The 22812-nt window shown below is 42.1% G+C and overlaps 1 protein-coding gene across 10 annotated transcripts in view; it reads left to right on the forward strand.

Moving 5' to 3' along the window:
* The window catches only part of SMOC1 (SPARC related modular calcium binding 1), a 184094-nt gene that overhangs the window by 113442 nt on the left and 47840 nt on the right, over positions 1-22812 (forward strand). For 9 of the 10 annotated variants that reach the window (XM_068162116.1, XM_068162118.1, XM_068162117.1 and 6 more), the window contains 2 exons: positions 14203-14292; positions 19629-19709. In XM_068162116.1, the coding sequence (XP_068018217.1) occupies positions 14203-14292; positions 19629-19709 (171 nt within the window). The remainder of the gene's footprint in view (positions 1-14202; positions 14293-19628; positions 19710-22812) is intronic. The other variant, XM_068162113.1, reaches the window with a different exon arrangement.

Here is a 22812-nt window from a genome sequence, read left to right on the forward strand (position 1 = left end):
AGAAGAAAAGATCCATTTGTGCCCCCATGTTATGGAGATCTCCAAAACGCTTTCGTTTCTATCGAGACCTTTTTTGTGGGCTTCAGAACACGTGTATCAAATCTGGGGCTGAAGAAAGATTCATTGGCAAGTTTAAACAGAAGGCAAATTCTGGTTTGAGGTATGTTTTGTGTGATATAATGCAAAAATTCTGCTTTCATCTATAAAGCAACGGTTCTAATAGGGAGGTTAGTCTATATAATATGACTTAATAAAATTGGGGTTTACAAGTGTTATTACAGCAATCTACAGACTACCCAAGGTCTTAAGGACAACTGTAAAAGTTTTTAAATGATTAAATCATAGTATTGAGCAGCTGGGGAAGTAGCACTAACAAGCAGACCAACAATTGATTAAGCAACATCTGTTAAGGTATTAACCGTTTATGTGCTATACGGTTTTCTGGTGTCTGACCAATTAGTTTGCAGAGGAACGGAACAGTTCTGGGGTCTGTGTGGTGGTTTTTGTCATTGAAATCCCTTGTAGCTATGTGGCCTTGAGAAAAACCGTTAAAGAGGTTCTTCAGGCTTTTTGAGACTCTGGATCAGCATGCTAATACATTTTGCTATTACGCAATGTATTTCTCTAGATCCTTTAAAACAGCATCATCATAGAAAGAGTGATTAGCCATTGGAATGGGCTGCCCAGGGAGGTGGTGGAGTCACCATCACTGGAAGCGTTTAGGAAGAGACTGGATAGGGTGCTTTGTGCCCTGGTTTAGTGGATTAGATAGTGTTGGATGATAGATTGGACTTGATGATCTCAAAGGTCTTTTCCAACCTGGTTAATTCTATTCTATTAACTTTTAAATTAATAGTACAAGACTTTCCCATCTTCTGTAGCTCTCTCTTAAAAATAAACCTGAGGAGAAATTGCTGGGTTTGCAGATAAGTGAAACTAGAAGCTGTCTCCCTGTACTAGCTTAACCTGACCCTATTTTACTGTGGAATTATCTAGTCATCTGAACCTTAGTGTTTTCTTTCAAATCACCGTGGTGCAACAGGAAATGCATTTTGTCATGGGTGCAGTAGTTTGGTTGAAGGACTGGAATTGTTTTCCTTTCACCTCCTTTGTCCCATGAGCTCTGTCAAGGTCTCTAAGAGAGATAAGCTATGAAATTGTGATTGCAAAAGCTTGAATGCATGCAGAGCATGTGTGCTTGTAAATAAGGGAAGCTGGAGGGGCAGCCTCAATGTTTCTTTGAGTTCCTGAGATGACATCTATGGGAATTAACACTTCTTTAGAACAGATCAGTCTGGAATAATGGCTTGCCTCCATGTGCACATCTGGGGTTTTATGTTGACAACAAGGAAGTTGTATTGCAGAATGCTTTGATAAAGGCTAAGGATGGGCAAAGCCTTGGGAACAGACTTAATTTCTCTGGGCTGTGTCTTTTATTGTGTCACTGTGCTAAGCTTGGTGATCAGATTCTGGTGGGACCTTTAGGTCCTACAACAAAGCAGTTCTCAAGTGTGAGGGCTTGACAGGTTTCATCTTAACTGTTCAGCTGCTCACAAATACAATGTTAAATGAAAATAGTTCCTGAGATCATTTATCTTGGGTTTGTTTGGAACAGTCGATCTGTAGATGTCTGGCAGTCTGTAGCTTTGAGGAATGACCTTTCTCCCCTTAAAATAGAAATATTTTAATTTTGAGAAGGTGGTTGTCACTTTTGTACCCCTGTGCATATTTTTGAGATGTACTTTGCTCCATACTTACAGATTAATTTTTTTTCTCAGGCATGTTAGATGCTTTGGAAGTCCTTCCAGCATTACTCAGTTACCCTGTGTTTCTGCTCCCTTCCATTTTTCTCCATTACTTCACTCATAGAAAAAAAACCCTGTTCCTTCAGTTTCATAATCTAATACAACAACTCTTTTAGACTGCATTCAGATCCTGGGTTAGAGAGCAGAGTTGTACTTGCTCAGTAGAGCTCTGAACCTCTACTCTTAATGATCCGGGGTGGGGGGGGGGGGGAGCTTGAAAAACCTGCAGAAACAAGTGGTGAAAAAACATAGTTGGTTTTTTCTTTCCCTCCCTTTCCCTCATTTGCACAGATGCAATACAGACATAGCAGTGAGGTATCCATTCTCTTTGCCTGCGAGGAAATGAAAAGGCGTATTGTAAGCCCAAGGGTAGTCTGGTTGTCAGCCAGGAATTAGTCCTCTAAAGGAGAAAGGGAGAGGGGCTGGCAAGAGAAGAGGCTGGGAAGGGGAGCTGTAAGGGGGAAAATACACTTTGAGATAGGTTCGGTGCATGTGGCTAGAGATGGAAGGGGTGTTGTGCTTCCCCAGCATGCAGGTGTCAGGAGAAAGGAAGGGGGCTTGTGTTCTTTTTCAGGGGTGTGTGTCTGGGGAAGCACGGTCAAAAATGTAGACTATTTACTTAATCCCTTGGAACAGCTTTGCTATTCTGTTTTCTTTTTGTGTTTAACAGACTGCTTTACGGGGGACACGTGTGGTAATTAACACATGCCGCTGTAGGGCTTCAGCCATATGTCTGAATTGCAAATGGCCATTGATCTGGGAAACTTGCTGCCGTCTCCACACCCCCCACCCCTTATAGGCCATATTTCTTGAAGATATAGAGGAATTTATGGAGCCTTTGCCTTGAAGAGAACAGATCTGGAAGGAGAGGGGTGAAAGGGAATGTGTGGTGTTGGTGAGAGAGGGGAGAGGGACTGTGAGATTCCAATCACACCCTTCATGCCCCTTGCCCCAGGCCACTTTGTATGTTAGATAGCTTCTAGAATGTTTCAAAGCTAGGGATCTGGTCATTGCTCATGTGAGGCATGCATAACAAGTGTTAATTTTTTTTCTTGATTCATCAAAACGGTTTATGAGAAGAATGACAATGTCTTTGTGGGCTTTTCAGTTGTGGTCCCCTTTCCATAGCTGCAGGTTTCTGGCCTCTCACACAGCCTGGAAATGGCAAAGTTGGAGCCCCTGCCCCTCGAACTGGGACTCTGAGTAGCTTTTTGGGAGGAGTAGTCAAAGGAGGGGGTGTGCATGTTGTGGTGGAGGGGCAGGGAACAAAGAGTACTTCACATCAAACAAAGGCTCCTGAAAGAAGGCATGAAGTATTGTAGGTAGATTCAAACCAGAAAGGCTAAACTAAACAATCATGTGATTGGTGTTGCTTTTGCCAACAGCAATCAGGCAGCTGTTGACAGTGCTATAGAGCTTTCCGCAAACTTCTCTTCCAGTCTGGTGGGATGTTAAGTGCTAAAATCTTGCTATGAGATACAGTGTCTTCAGTGAAATACTTCTTCATGCAGAAACTTCTCTGCTCCCTGTTTTATTTCAAGTGTCACTCAAGGCAGTGAGTCACATGGAAGATGGTTCAGAATCAAGATTCTGTGGTTCAAAATCCTGCAGTACCTATCATACTTCAAGTGCTAACAGAGTGAGATAAAGAATTGTTTTACTAAGTAAGAAGCTCTAAACAATCCCCACAGCCTTTCATCCTGTGCTCCCCCCTCCTTCAATTGACTTTTAAGTTTCCCGATGCTGGCTATAGCTGATTCCTTGATCTCATCACTCACTCCACAGTGTAAGTAATGCTGACCCTTTGGAGGTGTTTCTGCTCTGGAGAACATTCCCAATAGTGTGTACACAAAAACTTGCTGAAGGGGGACTGTGATTTACTCAGCCCTTGTAATATTGCTGCTCTGTTCTGCTGTGTTCTGTCAGACCTTTCCACTTTCCCTGTGAAGCTTAGTGCCAGACTAAAAGGATTGGCATGACCTTTTTAAGTAACTTGGTTGTAGCCAGTATTAATAGCACTTGGATACAATTTTCGTTACAGAGCCGAGTTCTTCTTTATACACTGTTTATTACAGCTGATTTATTTCTTTTCAGTTGTTTATCTCCCTGAAGAGTAAGGTTATTCCTATTCATTCTATCCTCTTTGTCACCTTTTCTCCAAAGGAAAAGAGTTGCTGGATTTTACAGCCATGCAATTGCTGGTTTGCATTTATCACCACAAGGCTTTTCAATGCTGGTTGACCTGTGAAGGTGTCTGCTGGTCAGCATGAGGCTTGGAGACTCAGTTTTGAAACTGAGTGCCATCCTCACAACCAGCTCCTATTGTCCTTCGGGAAATATAGCATGATTTTTGGGAAGGGGGTAATTTTTAATGCTGTGTATTTGTTTGGTTATTTTTAGCTGTCCCTTCATTTCTTCTTTGATATGTATGTCAGTAGGGGAATGATACTAGATGTCTAAAGGACAGTTAAGTATTCAGTTGAATGAAGAATATTCTTTACTTCCATAAGGAACCTCTTTCTGCAGCCTTTATGGGTTCCTTTGGTTTGAAGGTATTCCAACAGGCTTCCTGTGTGTCACTATACTTGAGCTTTCTATGCCACTGAAACTGCTGTAAGGAAAATAACCATGCTTACTGGTTGTTAGATGTTCTTGCCTTTGGACATCCAGAACATGATAGGTTGGACTCGATGATCCTCGAGGTCCTTTCCAACCTAAGTTATACTGTGATACATGGCTGGAAGTTGTGAAACATCAGTCAGGCTGCAATCATGGCTGAAAACTTACCAGATCACCAAAGCAGAGCCTGGAAACAGCTGCAGCTCTGAGCTTTGCTCCACTTCTCATTTCTCAACAAGCAGTTGAACTAGTGGTTGGGTTGGTGTGTGGTGTGGTTTTGTTTTGTTGGGCTTTTTTTCAGCCATGCTGGTGAGGATGGGATCAGAAGTTGTGTGCTGCAAAGTTGCCTTCTGAAATTATCTACTGTGAAATATGTAGGTCTACATGTAAATGTATGGCATTGTGTAGTGTTTCTAGACAAGCTGTACAGTGGGGCCAGTGGACTCCGGGCCAGTGGACTCCAGGCCAAAGAAGGATTTTAGTGTTGTCTCTGCTGCCGCCTTGCAGATTTCATGTATGTATGTATGAAAAATACAGAGGAGGTGGTATCCTGGCACTGTGGGATTTGGTATATGGTGGTTTTTCAAGGTAAAAGTATTGCATGGTTTTTAGACTCTTTTGATTATCTCAGTAGGGTGGCAAGAACAGCAACAGGATAGAAAAGATGCAGCAATACCAGGAAAATACTGCCTTATTCCAAAGAATTATGACATTGTGCCCATGAGGGAAAGGAGGAACTTGGCTCAAAGGGAGAAATAGTCATATCTGATACACTGGAAATAGTAGATAAACAAAAACACATGATTTGCATCTCTTAGCTTCCTCAAGAGCCTTTGAATGGTTTTCTTCCTCCTTTCTTTTTTTCCCTTCTGACAGCCTGAGCCATTCTGGGAGTGAACTGAAAATTTTGCCTTAAATCAAGACAATTAAAACCACTGCAAATCTCATTTCCATTCTCTTTGGGGCAGGGAAACAACTGCAGGAGTTCAGGCTTGGTTCTGTAGGTCGGTGCTGATGACAACAGGGTATATTCCTAAGTCATACAACACCACATGACTTCACAAATTAAAATGGTGCAAGGATGGTTGGCTCTGGCCAGCCTGATCTAGTGTGAGGTGTCCCTGCCCATGGCAGGGGATTGGAAATGGATGAGTAGGTGGGTTGGATTGGTTGATAGGTTGGATGTGATGATCTTGAAGGTCTCTTCCAACCTGGTCTGGTCTATTCTATTCTATTCTAATCTTATCCTATCCTATCCTATCCTATCCTTGTGGTCCCTTCCAACCCTGACTGATTCTATGATAGTTGGGGAGGGTGGAATAACGAGTCCACATTGATCAAACTTAAAGCTTTTTGTGTAACTCTAAACTGGAGGTAGTCTTAGACTACCCGGACCTTTATTACTTGCTTCTTATTTTTGGTAGATAAGGTTCACATCTGGCCTTATTCTCATGTTACTTACAAGTCTTTGAAGAGACCTCTTTTACCTTTTGAATAGGAATTTGTCTGTGGAGTCTGAATATTGTAAAACTGCATAAGGTAAACCTATGTGCAACAATGAGTCTTCATCCAGGCTTCCTTGCATCTGATGTTAGAAGTGCTCTGTTAAACTGAAATCTGATCATCTGCTTCTCTGCCCATCTCTTATGGACAAATTGCTCTGAGAGAAAAGATCATCTCTGTGTTGAACTTCGGCCCAGAAATGAACTGAAAAGTCTAGTTGAGTTCAGACCAGCAGGACTGTGTGCAGGCATCTTATTCTCAATTACTTCTGCACTCAGCCTACTCAGGAGGTAGTGCTGCTTCTTGATTGGACTAGGTGACCTTTAAAGGTCCCTTCCAACCCAAACCATTCTATGATTCTTTTCCAAAATTTCAAGCCTGAAAAATTGGTTAAGACTGCAGTTTAATGCTCATGATTTTGAAGGAAAAAATGGCTGAAACCATCTTATTTGAGAGATTTCAAGGTTTTGAACTCATGATTAATTACTTACTAGAACAAAAGAGAGCACAAGCTTGTGGTTCCATGCTGTCCTCCCAAATTCTTTGACTGCACTTTAGTTGGGATCTTAGCCCAAGAAGCAGGGGAGCAAAGAGTGAATCTCAAGTTGGAATCAAGTGAGTGCTCTGAAGGCTGGCTTTAATTATTTTAAGGTTCTTGCTTTTGTCTTCTGCTTGGAAGCCTGCCCATATACCTGAGGAAAAATATTATTTGGAATGCTGCATTTCTATGAATAAGTTAAACCAATAACTTTTCATGAGTACTGAGGCAAATGTATATCACTAGGAAGTCCACAACCAGCTCAGCTTAATTCTCTGAGCCTTCACGGATGCTTTTGTTCCTAGAATAACGTCTGTCTGTCTGTCTCTCTACATTGGCACAAAAATCTGTAACAGAGTTTTGCCATCAAAGTGCTAAAGTACAATGGCTCAGCTTTCAGCTGCATTGTCTTCCATGCAGCAGTAGTACTAGTAAGATACTTTCTTTTTTTGTCTTCTCTCCCCAGAAAGGTTTGCCTACCTTACAGAAGTGAGTCAGGTATTTAAGTGGTAATTAGGGCTTGGTTCAACCTGCAGAGTTCAAATCTGGATCTGAACTTTCCCAGAGGGAGGGGGGTGTGTTTGGACATTGTGTTGGTTTGACCTGTTTATAGCACAGCCTCTGAAATGCAGGTCCAGATGTGGACTGGGATTCTGTAGGCACCCAAGTGTGAGTCATTCAAGACCACTTGTTTTAAACTGACTCCTCTTTCAATGATACAGAACTGAAATAATAGAAACCCAGGTCCCGTTTTGGGGAAGGTGTCTACAGCATTGTCTGAAGGGGTTTATCTTGCTGTGCCTTTATTTTTCAAAAGGAGCTGTTTGAAAGTGGTAAGTTAGAGAGCACGTTTGTTTTGGCTAATTACTGTAGAAGTACCTTCAGAACTTCAGCAGTGAGTGAGGACTTTGGATTTTACAGAGATACTGTCTGAACCTTGGCATGCAACGGTTTTAAAGCCACCGAATCCCAGAGACTAGGGCATTGCTATTAATACAGAGTGCGGCTCCAGACCCCTTTGACACGTTTGCTTTTGAAGGACCAGGCCCTGGAAGAGGGAGCTCTTTGTTTGTGGTCAGAATAAACTCATTGTACACCCAGACAATTAACTCTTCAATCGACTTGCCAGCCTCTGTATAATGCACGCCGGTCCCCTCTCTATCTCCAGTCCTATTCAGACACTTAAGCACACCAGTGTTTTGTTTATTATTCTAAGTAAGTCCTTCACAAGAATAGTCAGAGCAGATCAACATTGTCCTCCCAGCAGCATTTATCTCAGCCAGGCAGTGAATGTGTCAATCAGGAATCAAAAAGCCAAACAGAGGAGGCTTTGAATTGTGTCACGGGGGTCAGAGTTACTTCCAGCTGTCTGTGCGTGGGACAGGCTTTCTTGCAGGGCGAAGAATTGTGCTGCCATACAAATGCACTGACTACCCTGGACCACAAAGTCCTCGGGGCTTGAGTAGCTTTTTTCATGTTGATGCACCTGCGAGAGAGATGTGTGGCGGAAGCGGGGGGAACTAATGCCTTCCAGAAGGCACAGGGGAAGGCTCCTCATCCTATCTGGATGATGCCTGGAATGCAGCCTTGAAGTAAACATGCCTGTGTCTGTGTGGTGCGCAGAATAGTTGAGTTAGGAGGGGAAAACTCACTGCAGTGACAGTGCAAATCGACCTCTGCAGGCAAGAACTCCTTTGGGGCCCTTTCATGTGCAGCCCTTAGGCACGTTTTCACTTTTTTGAAGCACAACTTCATATTTTGGTCCGTGTCCAAGTGTTTGTGGGTTGTGATATCCATAGGGAAAGCCTTGTTGGTGTTTCTTAAACTGAAGGCAATAAAGAGAGAGAACTTGCTTTTGCTGATTTGGTCTAAAAAGCTGGGTGTTTTTCATAGCTGTGGGATCTCCATGCATAGAAGTGGTTGGACTCTATGATCTTAAAGGTCTTTTCCAACCTAAATGATTCTATGATTCTGTGAAAGGGGGTGTGAAAACCTGGCAGGAAAGTCTATTTACACTTGGCAAGAATTTATCCATTTCAGCTGCTTGGCAAGAATTTATCTTGATTTGGCTGGGTTGTAAGAGTTTCACATTTTTTTGTCCTGAGCACTAACTTTCTGCATTTATATTGGCAATATGTCTCTGCATAAAAGTTGCATAGACTACTAAATTAATTATGACTTGCTGAAACACTTATTTGATGTAGGGAAGGATTCTGATTAAGGCAACAATTTGCTCCACCCCTACGATACTAGAAGGGACTTTGTGTAAGATCCCATGTAGTGCAAACACAGGTTTTGTTGTTGTCTTTTAATACTTAAGACAACACCTCCAAGGGATAATACATGAAAATGTCAATGTTGTCAAATTGCATTCTTCAAGATTTAGGAACTGCACAAATAAAGGGAGGTAGAGTTGACCTGGCAGGTTTTGGTTGCATCTGACCAGAGTATGTGTGACTGAAGTCCTTCAGGAGTGCTCAAGCATAGAAAAGCTCCTCTCTCTTCCTGTTAGTCTGACAGCTCACTAAAGGTGGGGTTTGCTGCATCAACCAGGGCATGCTAAGAATTCACTCATTGTCCTGTCTCTCTGTGCTCCAAGTGTCTTCTTTAGCTTCAGCTATACTCTGTAGTGGCTCACCCCAAACCAGGTAGGTGATGGTAAGTGAAGGAACCACTTGACACTACAAGGTGGCTGTCCTCTCCCAGGGGAGAGCTATGCACTTCAATTTGTCATGCAAATTGACAGAGTGCATCTGCTTGGAAGAGACCCTCAGAGGTCATTTTTTCTGCCCCCCCTGCAATGAGCAGGGACACCTGCAATGAGATCAGGCTGCTCAGGGCCACATAAAGTCTGATATTGAGTGTCTCTAGGGACTGAACCTTAACCACATCCCTGGGCAAGCTGTTCCAGTATTTTACCACTTTCATTGTGAAGAACTTCCTCCTTATGTTCAACCCAAATCTACCCTGCTCCTGTTTAAAACCATTGCCCCTTCTCCTGTTGCTACAAGTCCTTCTAAACAGTCCTTCCCCAGACTTCCTGTAGGTCCCCTTCAGATATTAAAATGCATCTATGAGCTCTCCCCAGATCCTCCTCCTCTTCAGGCTGAGCAGCCAAAATTCTCTTAGCCTGTCTCATGGGAGAGGTGCTTCAGCCCTTTGATCATCTTTGTGGTTCTCCTCTGGACCTGCTCCAGCAAGTCCCTGTCTCTTTTGTGCTGGGGGCCCCAGAGCTGCACACACTACTCCAGGTGAGTGTCATCCTCTTGTTCTCTATCAGGCTGACTCAGTGTCTGGGAACCAGTGTTGTTCAAGCTGTAGACTTACAGAAAGGACTGGATTGTGTACAATGCCTGGATGCTCGAGCCCACAACACTAGCTCTCTTTAAAATGGTAGGAATGTTTACAGAGCAACTCATGGATTCCAGGGAGAACACAAACATGAGGTACTGGAGGTTGAGGTTGCATATGAAGAGTGGTGAGTTACTGTGGTGGTGCAAGCATACAGATGGCTTTTGCAGTTGGTATGTTTTCCTGGATAGGAGAAATTGTATGGGAGATTACTTTTGTCATCTAATTTTCTCCCTTTCTCCAGTTTCCATCGGGTGGCTTGAGGCAAGAACAGTGATTCACAGCAGCAGGCAGTTGCTCCACGTTTTTCCATTGTAATTTATGCTGCTTCTGTGTCAAGGAGCTTACTTTTCTCCTGGTGTAACTTGAGTTGCTCATGGCCCCAGTGCCTGTCATTCAGAGTTTAAAGATCCCTTTAACAGTCATGTTTGCATGAACTGAATCTTCTTGTCCCTTAATTCCAGCGTGCACTGTAGCCATTCCAGATGTGGATGCTTAGTAGATATTCTACAAGGATAAAGTTGAGGGAGGGGAGCCTTAGTAGAAGCATGAGCTGTTGCCCACTACTAGCAGTAGATCTTTACATCAAAGGAATTGCTCTTAAATTTACAAGCCTCTGACAGTAATAGTGCAGGTGGGCTTCTGGCTTATAGCTGTGATAATTTCTTGTGAAAATGGCTCAGGGAGAGTTGTTTGGACCTGCGTTTCACTCTTACCAGTGGTAAGATAATACCCTTTTTAAGTGGACACCATTTGAGCCAGAAACTGTGAAACTTTCGCAAGTGCACCCTAGGAAAAACAGACTTACCGGGAAGGAGTTTTATGACTTTAATGTGACATCTCCTCAGGAGCTGTTCTGTGTGAGTGATGCTGTCTGTATTCAGTGGTTGTCTTGGAAAAAAAGTGGGTATTCCTGCTGGGCTTCAAAACATACAAGAGAGCCATGTCAATGCATCAAAGCTCTGAGGATATTCTGCAACCAAGGAAAATGATCTTTGATCATTCTGGAGCCCATGAGTTCCAGATTTAGAAGCATTGCCATCTAGAGGGATCAGGAAACACTTACTTGACTGCTTTGATCCCTCTGTTTGTGACAAGCTCTGCATGAGGAGCTATTGCAGTTACACTTTTTTATTCTTTTGGAAAATGTGGAATTTTAATGCTTTTTGAAGAAAGGGATTATTTGTACCTGATGAACATCCCTCATTACGTTTTGGCTGCATAGTAACAACATCCTCTACATCTTGTACACCACAGGCTCCAGGTCTCTGAAATAACTTTGATTTTTTTGGGTTCTGTGTTACAATGCTTCTTTAAGGAATACAAAAATGCTTATTCCAAACTTTTAGGTGTGTAAAAACAGAACTCACTCCATGTTTACCAGAAGCAAAAAGGCCAGCAGCACAAATGTTGAGTGTGGTGAATAGTACATTGAGTGAGAGGCTCTTCCAACCTTATCGATTCTATGGCCCTATAAATATTAGGCTTGTTCTTCTGCCTAAAGGGAATGGCAGTGAAACTTTTTATTATAAGCTAATTTGAAATGACTACTGAGAATTCTCTAGCTTCAGAAACGGATTTGGTAGATCCAGAGTAAGATGCTGGCAGCTGGGAAGTGACCATGATGTTTTTAATAAAGTGCAGGTTTTTGGTCTTTAGTGTGACTATTTCATGACCTTTAAAAAATCAGAAATATCCCTGGCCTTTGATTGTGGAATTATGATGACTGTAATTACAGGGCTCTTGTCTATTGTTTTTTTTCCTGTATGTGTGACAAAAGAACTGTGCTTGCTCGAACAACAGGAGGGTGATTATATTTCCCTCTATTTGCAAAACTGCTAATACTGCGCTGGGTGTTGCCACAATGTGGATCTAGTGGTGGTCTAGCCTTAGTAACCTAGGGAGATGATGATGGTCTAGCACCAGAACGAGAGGACACAGTCTCAAGCAGTGCCAGGGGAAGTTTAGGCTTGAGGTGAGGAGAAAGCTCTTCACAGAGAGAGTTGTTAGCCATTGGAATGGGCTGCCCAGGGAGGTAGTGGAGTCACTGTCCCTGGAGGTGTTTAAGAAGGGACTGGACGTGGCACTTGGTGCCATGGTTTAGTAGTCATGAGGTGTTGGGTGACAGGTTGGACTTGATGATCTTTGAGGTCTTTTCCAACCTTATTGATTCTGTGATTCTATGATTATCTTAAATCCCTCAGTTCAAAGGATAGTTTGGTGGTTTTGTCAGTTTGCTGCATTCATTTCACAGAATCACCAAGGTTGGAAGAACCCTCAAAGATCACCGAGTGTCACCTGTCACTGCAGACCTCATGACTAATCCATGGCACCAAGTCACTGTTTTACACTTGCTGGTAGCTTAATAGCTAATTTATACAAAACCCGCTACAAAAGTCTTTCATTAGACGAATGTATTTCCCAAATTGTAATTGCTAGTCTCTGTCCATCACACACAAAGGTCTAAAGAATCCCCCTTGAACCTGGAGCATTCCAAGTTCTGCCAAAGTTTGTGTAATGGTTTGGATAAAGTGCTGTGGCTCAGATCCACTTTTAATTTTGCCCCATTGTTGGCTTCCAAGTTGCTCCTTTAAATCTGAAAGCAATTCTGTAATTACTTGGTGCAGAAGCATTCGTGAGAACAATAGGAATAAACTTACCGTACTGGTTTGTTTTCTGTTTTGGTTTTTATTTCCTTAATGCCAGGTATTTTCCTGGTTTTGTATAACAGAAGAATTGGTCACCTTCCCAGTTGTTCTGCAAGTATCTTTTGCACTTTTGAGTTGGTTTCTCCCTCTGTAAAGCCAATCATGGAGAGTACATACTGCTCACTGCTTCACTAGGGCATGAAGTGCCACTCTAAATAAATAACACACCATAGCTGTGGTTTTCTGGGATATTGGAGAAGCAGAGCAGCCTATTCTGACCAAAAAACAACCACCCAGAAAACAACTGAAGACCAACTGTTTACTTTTATCCAAACATATTTTTGTGTTTTGTTTTGTTTTGTTTTTTTTTAAAAAACAAAATTCTCCTTCTTGTAAATGAAGCAAAATTCAGGGAATTTGTCCAATAAATCAGTTGCTCAAGCTTTTAAAGGAAAATACTACTTACACATGTTACTGGTAATACCCAATAACAGGAAAACTCAGAACAAGACTTGACTGAGGCAGAGTAAGTATTTTTTTTGTCTTCCATATATTTTTTGCTGTGCTTGCAGTCAAGCATAGAAACAAATACAGTGATGAAGAGGGGAAAATGACAACAGGGTTTCTCTTTGCTGTCAACCTCCTTTACCTCAGTGAATCACTGAGGTTGAAATGGAGTTACCAGCACCATTTTGCTTTCTGTGAATTAAAATTCTTTCTGTGGAAATGCCTCAAATTAATCCTCTGTGGAAGAGGTGTTCAGGCTTTCTCTCACTTTGTAAAACTGCAAATACAGTTATGGATGGAAAAGTGGTTTTCCATCTCTGCCCTTCCTTTCCTCATCCAATGGTTTCTTACTTTTGTAACAGGAACTAATTATAAGGGAGAGGCAGGTATTGCTACCTCTAGGGCAGTCTGTCCCATGTGCCTTTCCTCAAATGTTGGCTACCCTGTGCATCTGATAGTTGTGGAGACAGTGGCAAACCTGGGGTTTCTGGCACAGACAGTGGCAAACCTGGGGTTTCTGGCACAGGCTCCTCCCTACAACTGACTTTTGCTATGTAACTTTACATTTAAGGTTACTTTGATGCCTAGTGTCATCTTTGCCCATAACATATGCAAAAAAACCCTTACTGTTATGAATTGCCAGTTTTAATAGCCACTGCATTCCACAAAGGAGGGGAAAAAAAAATAATTACAAACAAAACCAAAATTAGAAGACATTGCCACAGCATTGCAATTGGAGAACAGCTTGATGCAGACATTGTAAGAGAAAAAAAGATTTGCTATTGACCATCCCTTTCTCACAGCTCTTCAGTGAACGTTGGTACCAGGTTCTGCACAGGTAAGTTTCAGAAGAAGGGGTTTTGTTTTGAACCAAAAATAAGGAGAAAGACACGGTGGGACTGCAATCTCCAGACTCCTGCTTTCTCTCAGGGCATGACCTCTGTGATATATGGCCACCTGAAACTAAAAAGGTGACTGCCTGGTCAGTGCAGCAAGGGGAGGCTGCCGTGTGATGCACACGAGTGGTTTGTGGAGGGAGAGGGGAGAGAGTGGGAGGATTCTATTAAGGATAGCGCTTGATGCGTGTTTGCTATGTAAAGTGTTACTGCTGCTAGTTGACTCTCTTCGTTCTGTCTGTCTTCTTTCTCTTCTGGACTTGGCCGGGCCATGTACAAATCCCAATCATTCAACAGTGCTGGAGAGTAGATAGTATTTACCTCAATAATGGTAGTGTCTTTTCGATTCTTTTTAACCCTCAATTCAGATGACGGCTCCAAGCCAACGCCTACCATGGAAACCCAGCCGATTTTCGATGGAGAAGGTAAGAGCACTCCTTAAAATAGCAACAACAAAACCCCCAGCTACTTCCCTCTCCCTCTTCCCTAGGATTTATGGCCCAAATGCTTGCTTTATCCTGCAAAGCAGAAAAGCCAGTGAATCTCATAAGTTATCCAAATTTCACAGTGCCCTTGGGACCTCAGACATTTTCCCTAATCCTTGTACATCCTCCTCTCTTCCCTGGAATCCAAGAATAACACCAGCTGACCAGATTCCTGGAGTAACCTTGGAGGAAAAGGTGTCATGCATCAAGTCAGAAATGGCAACTTCCTTTTAGACTCTACTTATCCTCTTGCTCTCTCCACCCTCATCATACCAGCGCTGGAGTTTCATAACCTTTGCAACATGTTACAGCTTCAGGGAAGGGAGGGCAGTGCTAAACCACAGCTTGTGAATGTTGACTTGGAAGAAGATTGCTGGGAGTTTTCTCTGTTTAGCAATTACTTTCATTGACGCACACAGTATTTAAGCAAATGAAGTCAGTGTTCTGGGCCCACTTAATTCATGGCCCACCAAGGCAGTTTCCTTCTCAAATGGGATAATCTTGCAATTACATTTTAGAGAGGGGATAGTGGATCTTAGTACATTGCAAGCCTTGAAGCAAGGCTAAAGTGTCTGTCATCACAGAGGAGTCAAGCTTTTCACAGCCCTGCAAACATGAATACCAGTGGGGATAGTGGTCCCTGGGGAGTGAATGGGCCTATCAGCAGCTGCCTACCTTGCACATTGCTTAGATGTAGTGCAGGTTTTCTGCAGATTTAAACCCACAACCATTATAGTCAAGCTGTGGGCTGAAGTCCAAACTGTTGTGACCCACCTGGCACTGCAGACCATACGGCAGTGAAGGGAAAGCCTGTGCGTTTTCATACTGAGCTGCTCTACTTAACACTTCTTTTAAACTGGATCAAAGCCAGAAGCAGAGACCACTGAGTGAGAGTAGGTGTTGCTGTTGATACCTCCTGCCTGCTTGTAAAATCAGGTGGTGGGGTGGGGTTTTTTTTTGTAGTTAAAACAAGCTTATTTGATGGCAGGATGCTGCAATCTTGTCACTTCCATTTAGTGATTGTGGATTTGTAAGAATTTTCTCATGAGATTTAGGAAACAAAACAAAGCCCTCGGAGCAAAAAGCATTCTCAGATAAACAAAGGAAACTGAAGCCATGCTGACTATCTCTTGTTTATATGGAAAAAAAAAAGTTCCTCCTTGTAGCAAGTTAATGTTGTATTAAATTGCTGTTTGTAATCACAAGCTTCTGGCCTTCCAAGTTCCCCTTGACAGTGTGCCCATAGGTATTCAAAGGAAAGAATGTACTAGTAAAATGTAGGAGTGAGCTGATCCAGTTTAATACATCTTCTGTAGCAGTTCCTTCTAGGAGTGACTCAATGTTTTGGCCATTCAAATTGAAGTGGGCAAAATTCTTGTGAAATGGTGCAGTGAACAGGCCTGAAGAGACCTTTTCTGGTCCTTCTGGTGATAGGCAGAGTCTGACAAAAAAGCTTATCCAGTCTTCTATGAAAAAACATTTTCAATCAAAACGCTTTGTATTGATGTGTAGGTGCAATCAAGTCTGATTAATGGGCTTGGGGAGTGTGAAAAGATTGCCTTTCACAAATCTTGCAGTATATTATGCAGGATCTTATCTCCTAGACTTCTAGAATGACTAATGCAGTGGCTTCCTGTTGTATTAACTGTGTCCCTTATGACTTGGGAGAAGACAATGTGACAGGCAAGTTAATCAAGCCATGCATTAATGAGTAACTTCTGCAAAGTTTGTCACTCTGTATTTGTCATCCCTCTTAGTAAAATAGGACGAACTAGATTTCAGTGATGATTGTAGCAATAAGCGTGAGAAATTCCAATCTACCTTTGAGTGTGCTGTCTCCAAAGGTGGCTTAAAGTGGAAACATCAGGAAGAGTGTAAGAAATGTCTAGCTCAGAGAAGACTTAGAGATGAGCTAAGAGCAGCCTTCCAATACCTACAGGGAGATTTTTATCAAGGAGGTGGAGCCAGGCACAGTAATGCATGATGAGAGAGGATGCCCATAAATGGAAACAAAGTGTTTAGACTAGATATAAGGAAACATTTGGACTCTGAGGACAGTGAGGCAGTGGAACAGATTGAGAGAGGTTATATTCTCTCCTTTCTTTCTGACCCAGGTAGTTCAAGCTGTGAGCAGCCTGCTCTGTTCTTACAACTGACTCTGGAGTGGAAATTTGGACTAGACAGCTCAGGATGCCATCCTGCACAATCCCTTGATATTCTGCCTGAGAAAACATATTGTAGTACTTCACTAGAATACTCTTCCAGTGTCTTGGATAGGTCTTCATGAAGAATGGCTTATACTTTCCTGTACACTTTACATTTGTGTCAGACACCAAGGACAAAACAATTATTCATTCACCTGTCAGGTCTGAACTCTTCATATATGCTCAAATGAGTTAAAGTCCAAATCCCATTCAGTTTCAGTGGATTTCAGATCTTTTGGGTTCCTGGAATGTGTGCCTTCTAAGTCAGACAACCAGGCTGGAGCTGGTAGCAACATGAATGGGCAACAAAAATGTGGGATTTCTTTTCATACTTTGTTTTTGTGTGCCCACTTTTAATTGACAAGGGGCTGACATTTTTCAAAGGGCATTTAATACACTCAGCTGCTCCTGAAATGTGAGATATCTCTTGGGCCTCAGCATCTCCAAGATGAAGGTTCACTTTTCTCATGTTTTCACCTACATTGGAAGATATTGAAAATTCATAATTGATGCATAGTAAGGTCACCTCCCACTCCCTGCTGTCATCCCCGAGGGCATAACAGTTCTCTGGTCCAAGGCTTGAATCAAAGGAGCCATCCCTTTAAAACTTATTTCACTTTGTTACAATGCAAATCTCAGTGATGCTTATGGTGAATCTCCTCTTACAGCAAGAGTCTTTTCTGCAGAAGGGTATTTTTATATCATAGAATCCCATCCAAATCAGACCATGTATGATTCTGTTAATGGTCCTTACTGTAGTTTTAAACTTTAAAAGGTTTTATTCCCTCCTGCACATCTAGACTCTGTGTTCTTTGTATCCATCCCCTATTTAGTTGTGAATCTGCTCTTTCCACAGATCTGTTGTTTGGAGGAGTCTATATTGCTTACCTGTATTCCCAAATAGGTCCAGGTTAACGAGATGGAAAATACCTTTTTGTGATAGATCCCAAAGGATTATTTTCCTCTCTCTTCTTTTTTCCACAGTTCCTCTTTCTGCACCTTAGAGGCTCACTTAGATACGTACTGTTTTCTCTCTAAAGGCCTTGATCCATTTTTTTGTTGTCTTTGTCCTTCCTTTTTCAGCTTAGATATACTCAGTCCATGCAGTGCAGAGCCAGAAGTATATTTCATCCCAGATATAGGATTTTGGGTTAGAGACTTTTTCTGCTGTTGTGCTTATCCCCTTCCTACCTCTTACCTAGTGTTTAATCTGATGTCATTCTCCCTCAAAGAAAGCCTAAAGTATATAGATATAGCACATCATGATTTAGTGATGAAGTCATAGACTCAGAATCATTTTGGCTGGAACAGACCCTTCAGATCATCAAGTCCAACTGTTAACCTAGCACTACCACGTTACTACTAAACTGCCTCTCTCAGCACCATATCTGCACATCTTTTAAATCCCTCCCAGGTAGGTGATTCTACCATTTCCCTGGGTAGCCTGTTCCAGTGCTGAACAGCTTTTCCAGTGAAGACTTTTTTCCTAATACCTGATCTAAACCTCCTCTGGTGCAACTTGAGGTGGTTTCTTCTCATTCTGCTGCTTGTTACTTGGGAGAAGAGACCAACACCCACCTTGCTAAGACCTTGTCTCAGGTACTTTTAGAGAGCAGAAAGGTCTCCCCTGAGCCTCCTTTTCTCCAGGCTAAACAATCCCAGTTCCCTCAGCCACTCCTTGTAGGATTTTTTTCTCTAGACTCTTCACCACCTTGTTGCCCTTCTTTGGATAAAATCCATCTCAATGCTATTCTTGTAGTGAGGGGCCCCAAACTGAACACAGGATTCGAGGTGTGGCCTCACCAGTGCCAAGTACAGGAAGACAATCACTTCCCTAGTCCTCCTGGCCACACAATTTCTGGTAGATCCCAGGATAATAGTTTAATGAAACCTGTAAATAAGGTGACCTCTGTTCATTAAATTTACTACTGCTGGAATAGCAGTGTTCAACCTATATTTCCACGAGAGGAATGTCTTGAATGTGATTACACTCATGCCTACAATCAGTGTAGCTGAAAACATTTGGGAAGGAGAAAGTAATTTTTGTTTTTCTTTTGTGCCCTTGCAAATGTGTAATCAGTTTTTCTTGCAGTCAGCCAGCTTCTCCTTTGAATCAGATTCATGTAGATGTCAACAAGGGAGCAGGAAAACTCTTGTGAAACTTCTTAGAAGAACTTAAGACATGTTCCAGGATCTAGTATTTAAGGCATTCTCTTGTGGGAACTTTAAAATTGCTCAGAAATTATCATTCCTGAAAATTCCACTTCAGGAGCTTTAGTCCATGGTACTGAGTACTGCTGTGTTCAGTTCTAATCAAATGCTGATGTGGTGTCATTTCAGTGTCCTGGGCAGGTTCTGCTGTGTTTTGAAGTGGATTTTTACACCCTCAGGGGAGGTGCTTTCAGCGCTTTCTATTCCACACACTTAGGTTTGGATGCCTTAGGTGTAGTGCATCAGACATGCTTTTCTAACCAGAGCTTGCTTCTTTAATAGGCATCCTTTCAAGTCTTTCCAGAAATATCTTAATTTCTCTGCCTGTTTATTTCAGATTTTGTTGTTGCTTGTTTTGGGGAGCTGACTGTGGTCAGCTCTTACTGGGCTGTTAAAGTAATATTTAAGATCTTAAATGGTTTTTATTTTAATCTCAATTTCATGTGTAATTTAATGGAAACCAATATATACTATAGCACACAACAAAGCCTTTTGGAATGTGTCTTGAGGAGAAATGGTTTAGATTTGCAAATCTAGAAAATGGGGGTGGGTGGGTTGAGGGAGTTAAAACACCAAAAAAACCCCACACCCACCAAACCAAAGCAAAATAAAACAAACAAAAAAAACCCAAACAAAACCCCCACCAAAACCATCTTGCCAGCAGGGGAGGTACTCTGGAACAGGAAGCTAATGAAATAACCTTGTGGAAAGATTTACAAATAGTGGCTCATAAGATGTCATCAGCCAGTCTTTACAAACTTGTAGCTAACATCTTGTCCTTCTGAGTAACAGTCATGTGTATTCACTAGTTACTGTAGTTTCTTGAGGACAGTTGTTCTGTGGTTTTTTTTTCTCTTTCAGAAATCACAGCACCAACCCTTTGGATTAAGCACTTGGTCATCAAAGATTCCAAACTGAACAGCTCCAGTATAAGGAATTCAGGTAATGTTCCATCTAAAAACAAATAACTTCTATGTTTCAGTCCCCCACTGTCTGTACTTGTTTCATTCTTCCTTCTTTGTAGCTATCCTGCAGCTTTACAGTGTTGCAGGACTTGAAGTGCAGGCTATAAAATAATTCCATGTCGCATCCTTTGTGTCCTCAAGGCCACAGCTGGTGCATGATGAGGGATATTTGTTTCCCTAAACCATAACTGGGGAACCTCAAATTATGTAATCTAATAATTCATCCTAGCCATCTGCCATCTTTATTCTCTTCACTTCTCAGCTGTCTTTCATAGATGATGTATTTTTCTCTGAGATCTGGGCTGTGGTTGTGGTCTAAGAAGTTGAGAAGCTTGTTGAGAAATGGAGAGGGGCTTCTTTTGTAGCAGATTCAACATTCTTCTCTGCTGGGGATTAGATTATTTCACAGACTCATGTCTGGACCTAAGTAAATGTTGAGATTATTTTTGTGGGTGGTAGAGTGGATAAAGGAAGACCCAAGCATAAAACCCAGTAAAGATGATGAACACAAGTGAGGGGAAAAAAGCTGTAAGGTTAAGATGTAAAATTTGAGATTGGAGATGAGGGTGGAGCACTGAAATCACAAGAAACTGGAAGAATCTGAAGACAATGAGAGGCTCTTGGTAAGGATGGCTTCTAGCTGATATAATTTCACTGAAGTGAGAGAAAGAAAGAAGGTAAAGGGGATATCAAAAGAAGAAAATTGCCTTAAGAAGCCAGAGGTTTATTAGTTTAAATAGGAGCTGCTGCTATTGCAGATATTTTATTAAATAATGCATGCATAGAACAGCCATTGGGAATAACTCTAGTTCCCAGAATGGATAAATTGTGATCGCTTGAAGTACCTCATCACTTGGTATTTCTGGATTAGCCAGAGAGCATTTACAGCACTCAGCAGTTCCCATAACTTTCCTCTGCTGCTTTCCAACTGTAGGGTGAAATCGGTGCTAGATTAGGTGAGATTCTACTGCTATTTAGTGGAGGAGGACATCCAGCACTGCCCAGACCCATTTTAGCAAATCACCTGTGCCTCACCTCCTGACTGTTTTTGTAGCAGAGTGGTCAGCGTAGGAGCTGCCAGTGGAAATCATCCAGAAGCTTCAGAGCGATGTGGGAGTATCGGCATTCTTCTTTAAGGATGTCTTTCGTGCGACAGCAAATGCAGTGTGTGGTTTGTGAGCTGCTGGGATTGCTCACAGTGTAATTGAAGGTGACAGCTTAATGTTAAAATCCTGTGTTAATAGAACCTACCTATCTTGGAGACCAACTTTCCTTCCAATGCAGCAAACCTGGTAGTAGTAGTAGATGTTTCCTTGATGTGGGTTCTGGGATGCTACAAAGTGACTTGGGAACAGTAAGGTCTTTTACTTGAGATCCTGTCTGCCACCCTTTTTGGCCTGTCAGAGACAAAGCAGGATGGCTTTCACCTTGTGAAAGGAATCAGTTTGTTCAAGTGTTTAGTCAGGAAGCTGCCTGATGTAAAGCTGAGTTTTGTTGATGGAGGAGTTCTGTGAGTTTACTTTGTCCACTTTTAAAAATTGCTCAGGATGTCATTTCTGTTACAAGCTTACTGTGGGTGCATGCTACATATCCAAAATGAATGATGTTTTGGAAAATTCTAGAGTCTGGAGGAGGTGGTTTCTACAGCAAGCTAAAAGGAGCTGTGTGGTTCATCTGATTCAGTCTTACTGATTGCCCTGACAGACACTCATTTGTTGTAGGACCTCATTAAGAGACTGGGTTACCAGTTTTTAGCCTCAAATTTCCACAAAGATATGTAGACATCTCTGTCTCTGACACTGAAATACTGATACCCAGAAATGCTGCCTCACTGAAAGAAGGCTCTAGGTTAGCTGATACTAGGTGCGGGCCACTTCAGTCTGTTGCTTTCAACCAGTGAAGCTCAGTTCCCTTGTTTGGTATTTTTCGTTCCTTCCATTCTTTACCATGTATGTTAAAAGGCAAGGTAGGGTAGGTGGGATCAAACAACAAAGAGCTGGGGAGATTAATTACTGGTTAGAATCTGGTTCTTCAAATGTCTTCTAGTCTGGCTTGGCTGAAGATAATGATATCATGAGATGGACATACGAAATATGAAATCAGGGATGGTTTTTAATTGCCATTGGCCACTGACAACTCTAAAATTTTAATACTCTTTTATACCTTTTTTTTTTTCCATTTATTTTGGAAGAGTTAAGGTAAGTTTACTAGCACAAGATTAGATTTTTGTTTGTGTGTTTTGGTGCTCTGTTTGGTATTCAGCTATATTTTCTGAGTTTCCTCGTCCTGTCTTGAAAATACAGCCTGGTATCCTCTTGGAGCAATTTAATGAGATCACTGAAATCAGATGACCCATGAGGTCTCTTTCACCTTTATCCTCCTGCCTTATGGCTAGTGAATGCAGTGTATGAAGAGCAGTATTTTCTAGTGCAGCATAAATGCACTGGCCAATAAAGAATTCACTTCTTCCCACAGGAAGCTGCTCTGCTGTCTGAACAAAATCTCAGGATCTTTCTTTTTGTAATACCCAGTCTAACTCTTCTTTTATTTTTGTCTCTTTCTTTAGTCTTGAGTCCTTGAAAGCCTGCTATGTTGCTTGGAGTTTGTGTACTGAAACACTTAACCCTGATCTCTTTCCTTCCCTGCAGTGGTTGTGTAGCCCTGTCCTGTGCAGTGAACAGATGTGCAGTAGGTACTACTGCGAGAGGACTTGTGCTACTCCCTCATCAGCACTGACCTTGGGCATCTTGGAAAGCTAGCACCATCACTCTTATCAGCCATTTATGAATTGCTGTATGGAGACAGATAGGCTGTGTAATTTGCTGTCATTGTCTCTGGTCAGCGTTAGGCTGCATTGTGAACTAGCCACCAGGCAGCTGAGCATTGCGGAGCCGGTGATGCCTTGCGTTGCATGCGCAGCCTGCATCTCGTAAGAGCTGCATTTGAGATCTGGGTGTCTCGCCTTGCAGTTAGTGTTGGCAAACAGAAGTTCTCCAGAAAAGTTCTCTCTTTTGGAGCATTTGTTTTGCTTGGCATGTTTAAGTACTAATTAGAGGTCGGGAAAAGCAGAATTACTCTAG

Source organism: Melanerpes formicivorus, unplaced genomic scaffold (genome assembly GCF_026170545.1).
Source record: "Melanerpes formicivorus ecotype bairdi unplaced genomic scaffold, bMelFor1.0.p_v2 SCAF_62, whole genome shotgun sequence".
In the NCBI taxonomy this organism is placed as follows: domain Eukaryota; kingdom Metazoa; phylum Chordata; class Aves; order Piciformes; family Picidae; genus Melanerpes; species Melanerpes formicivorus.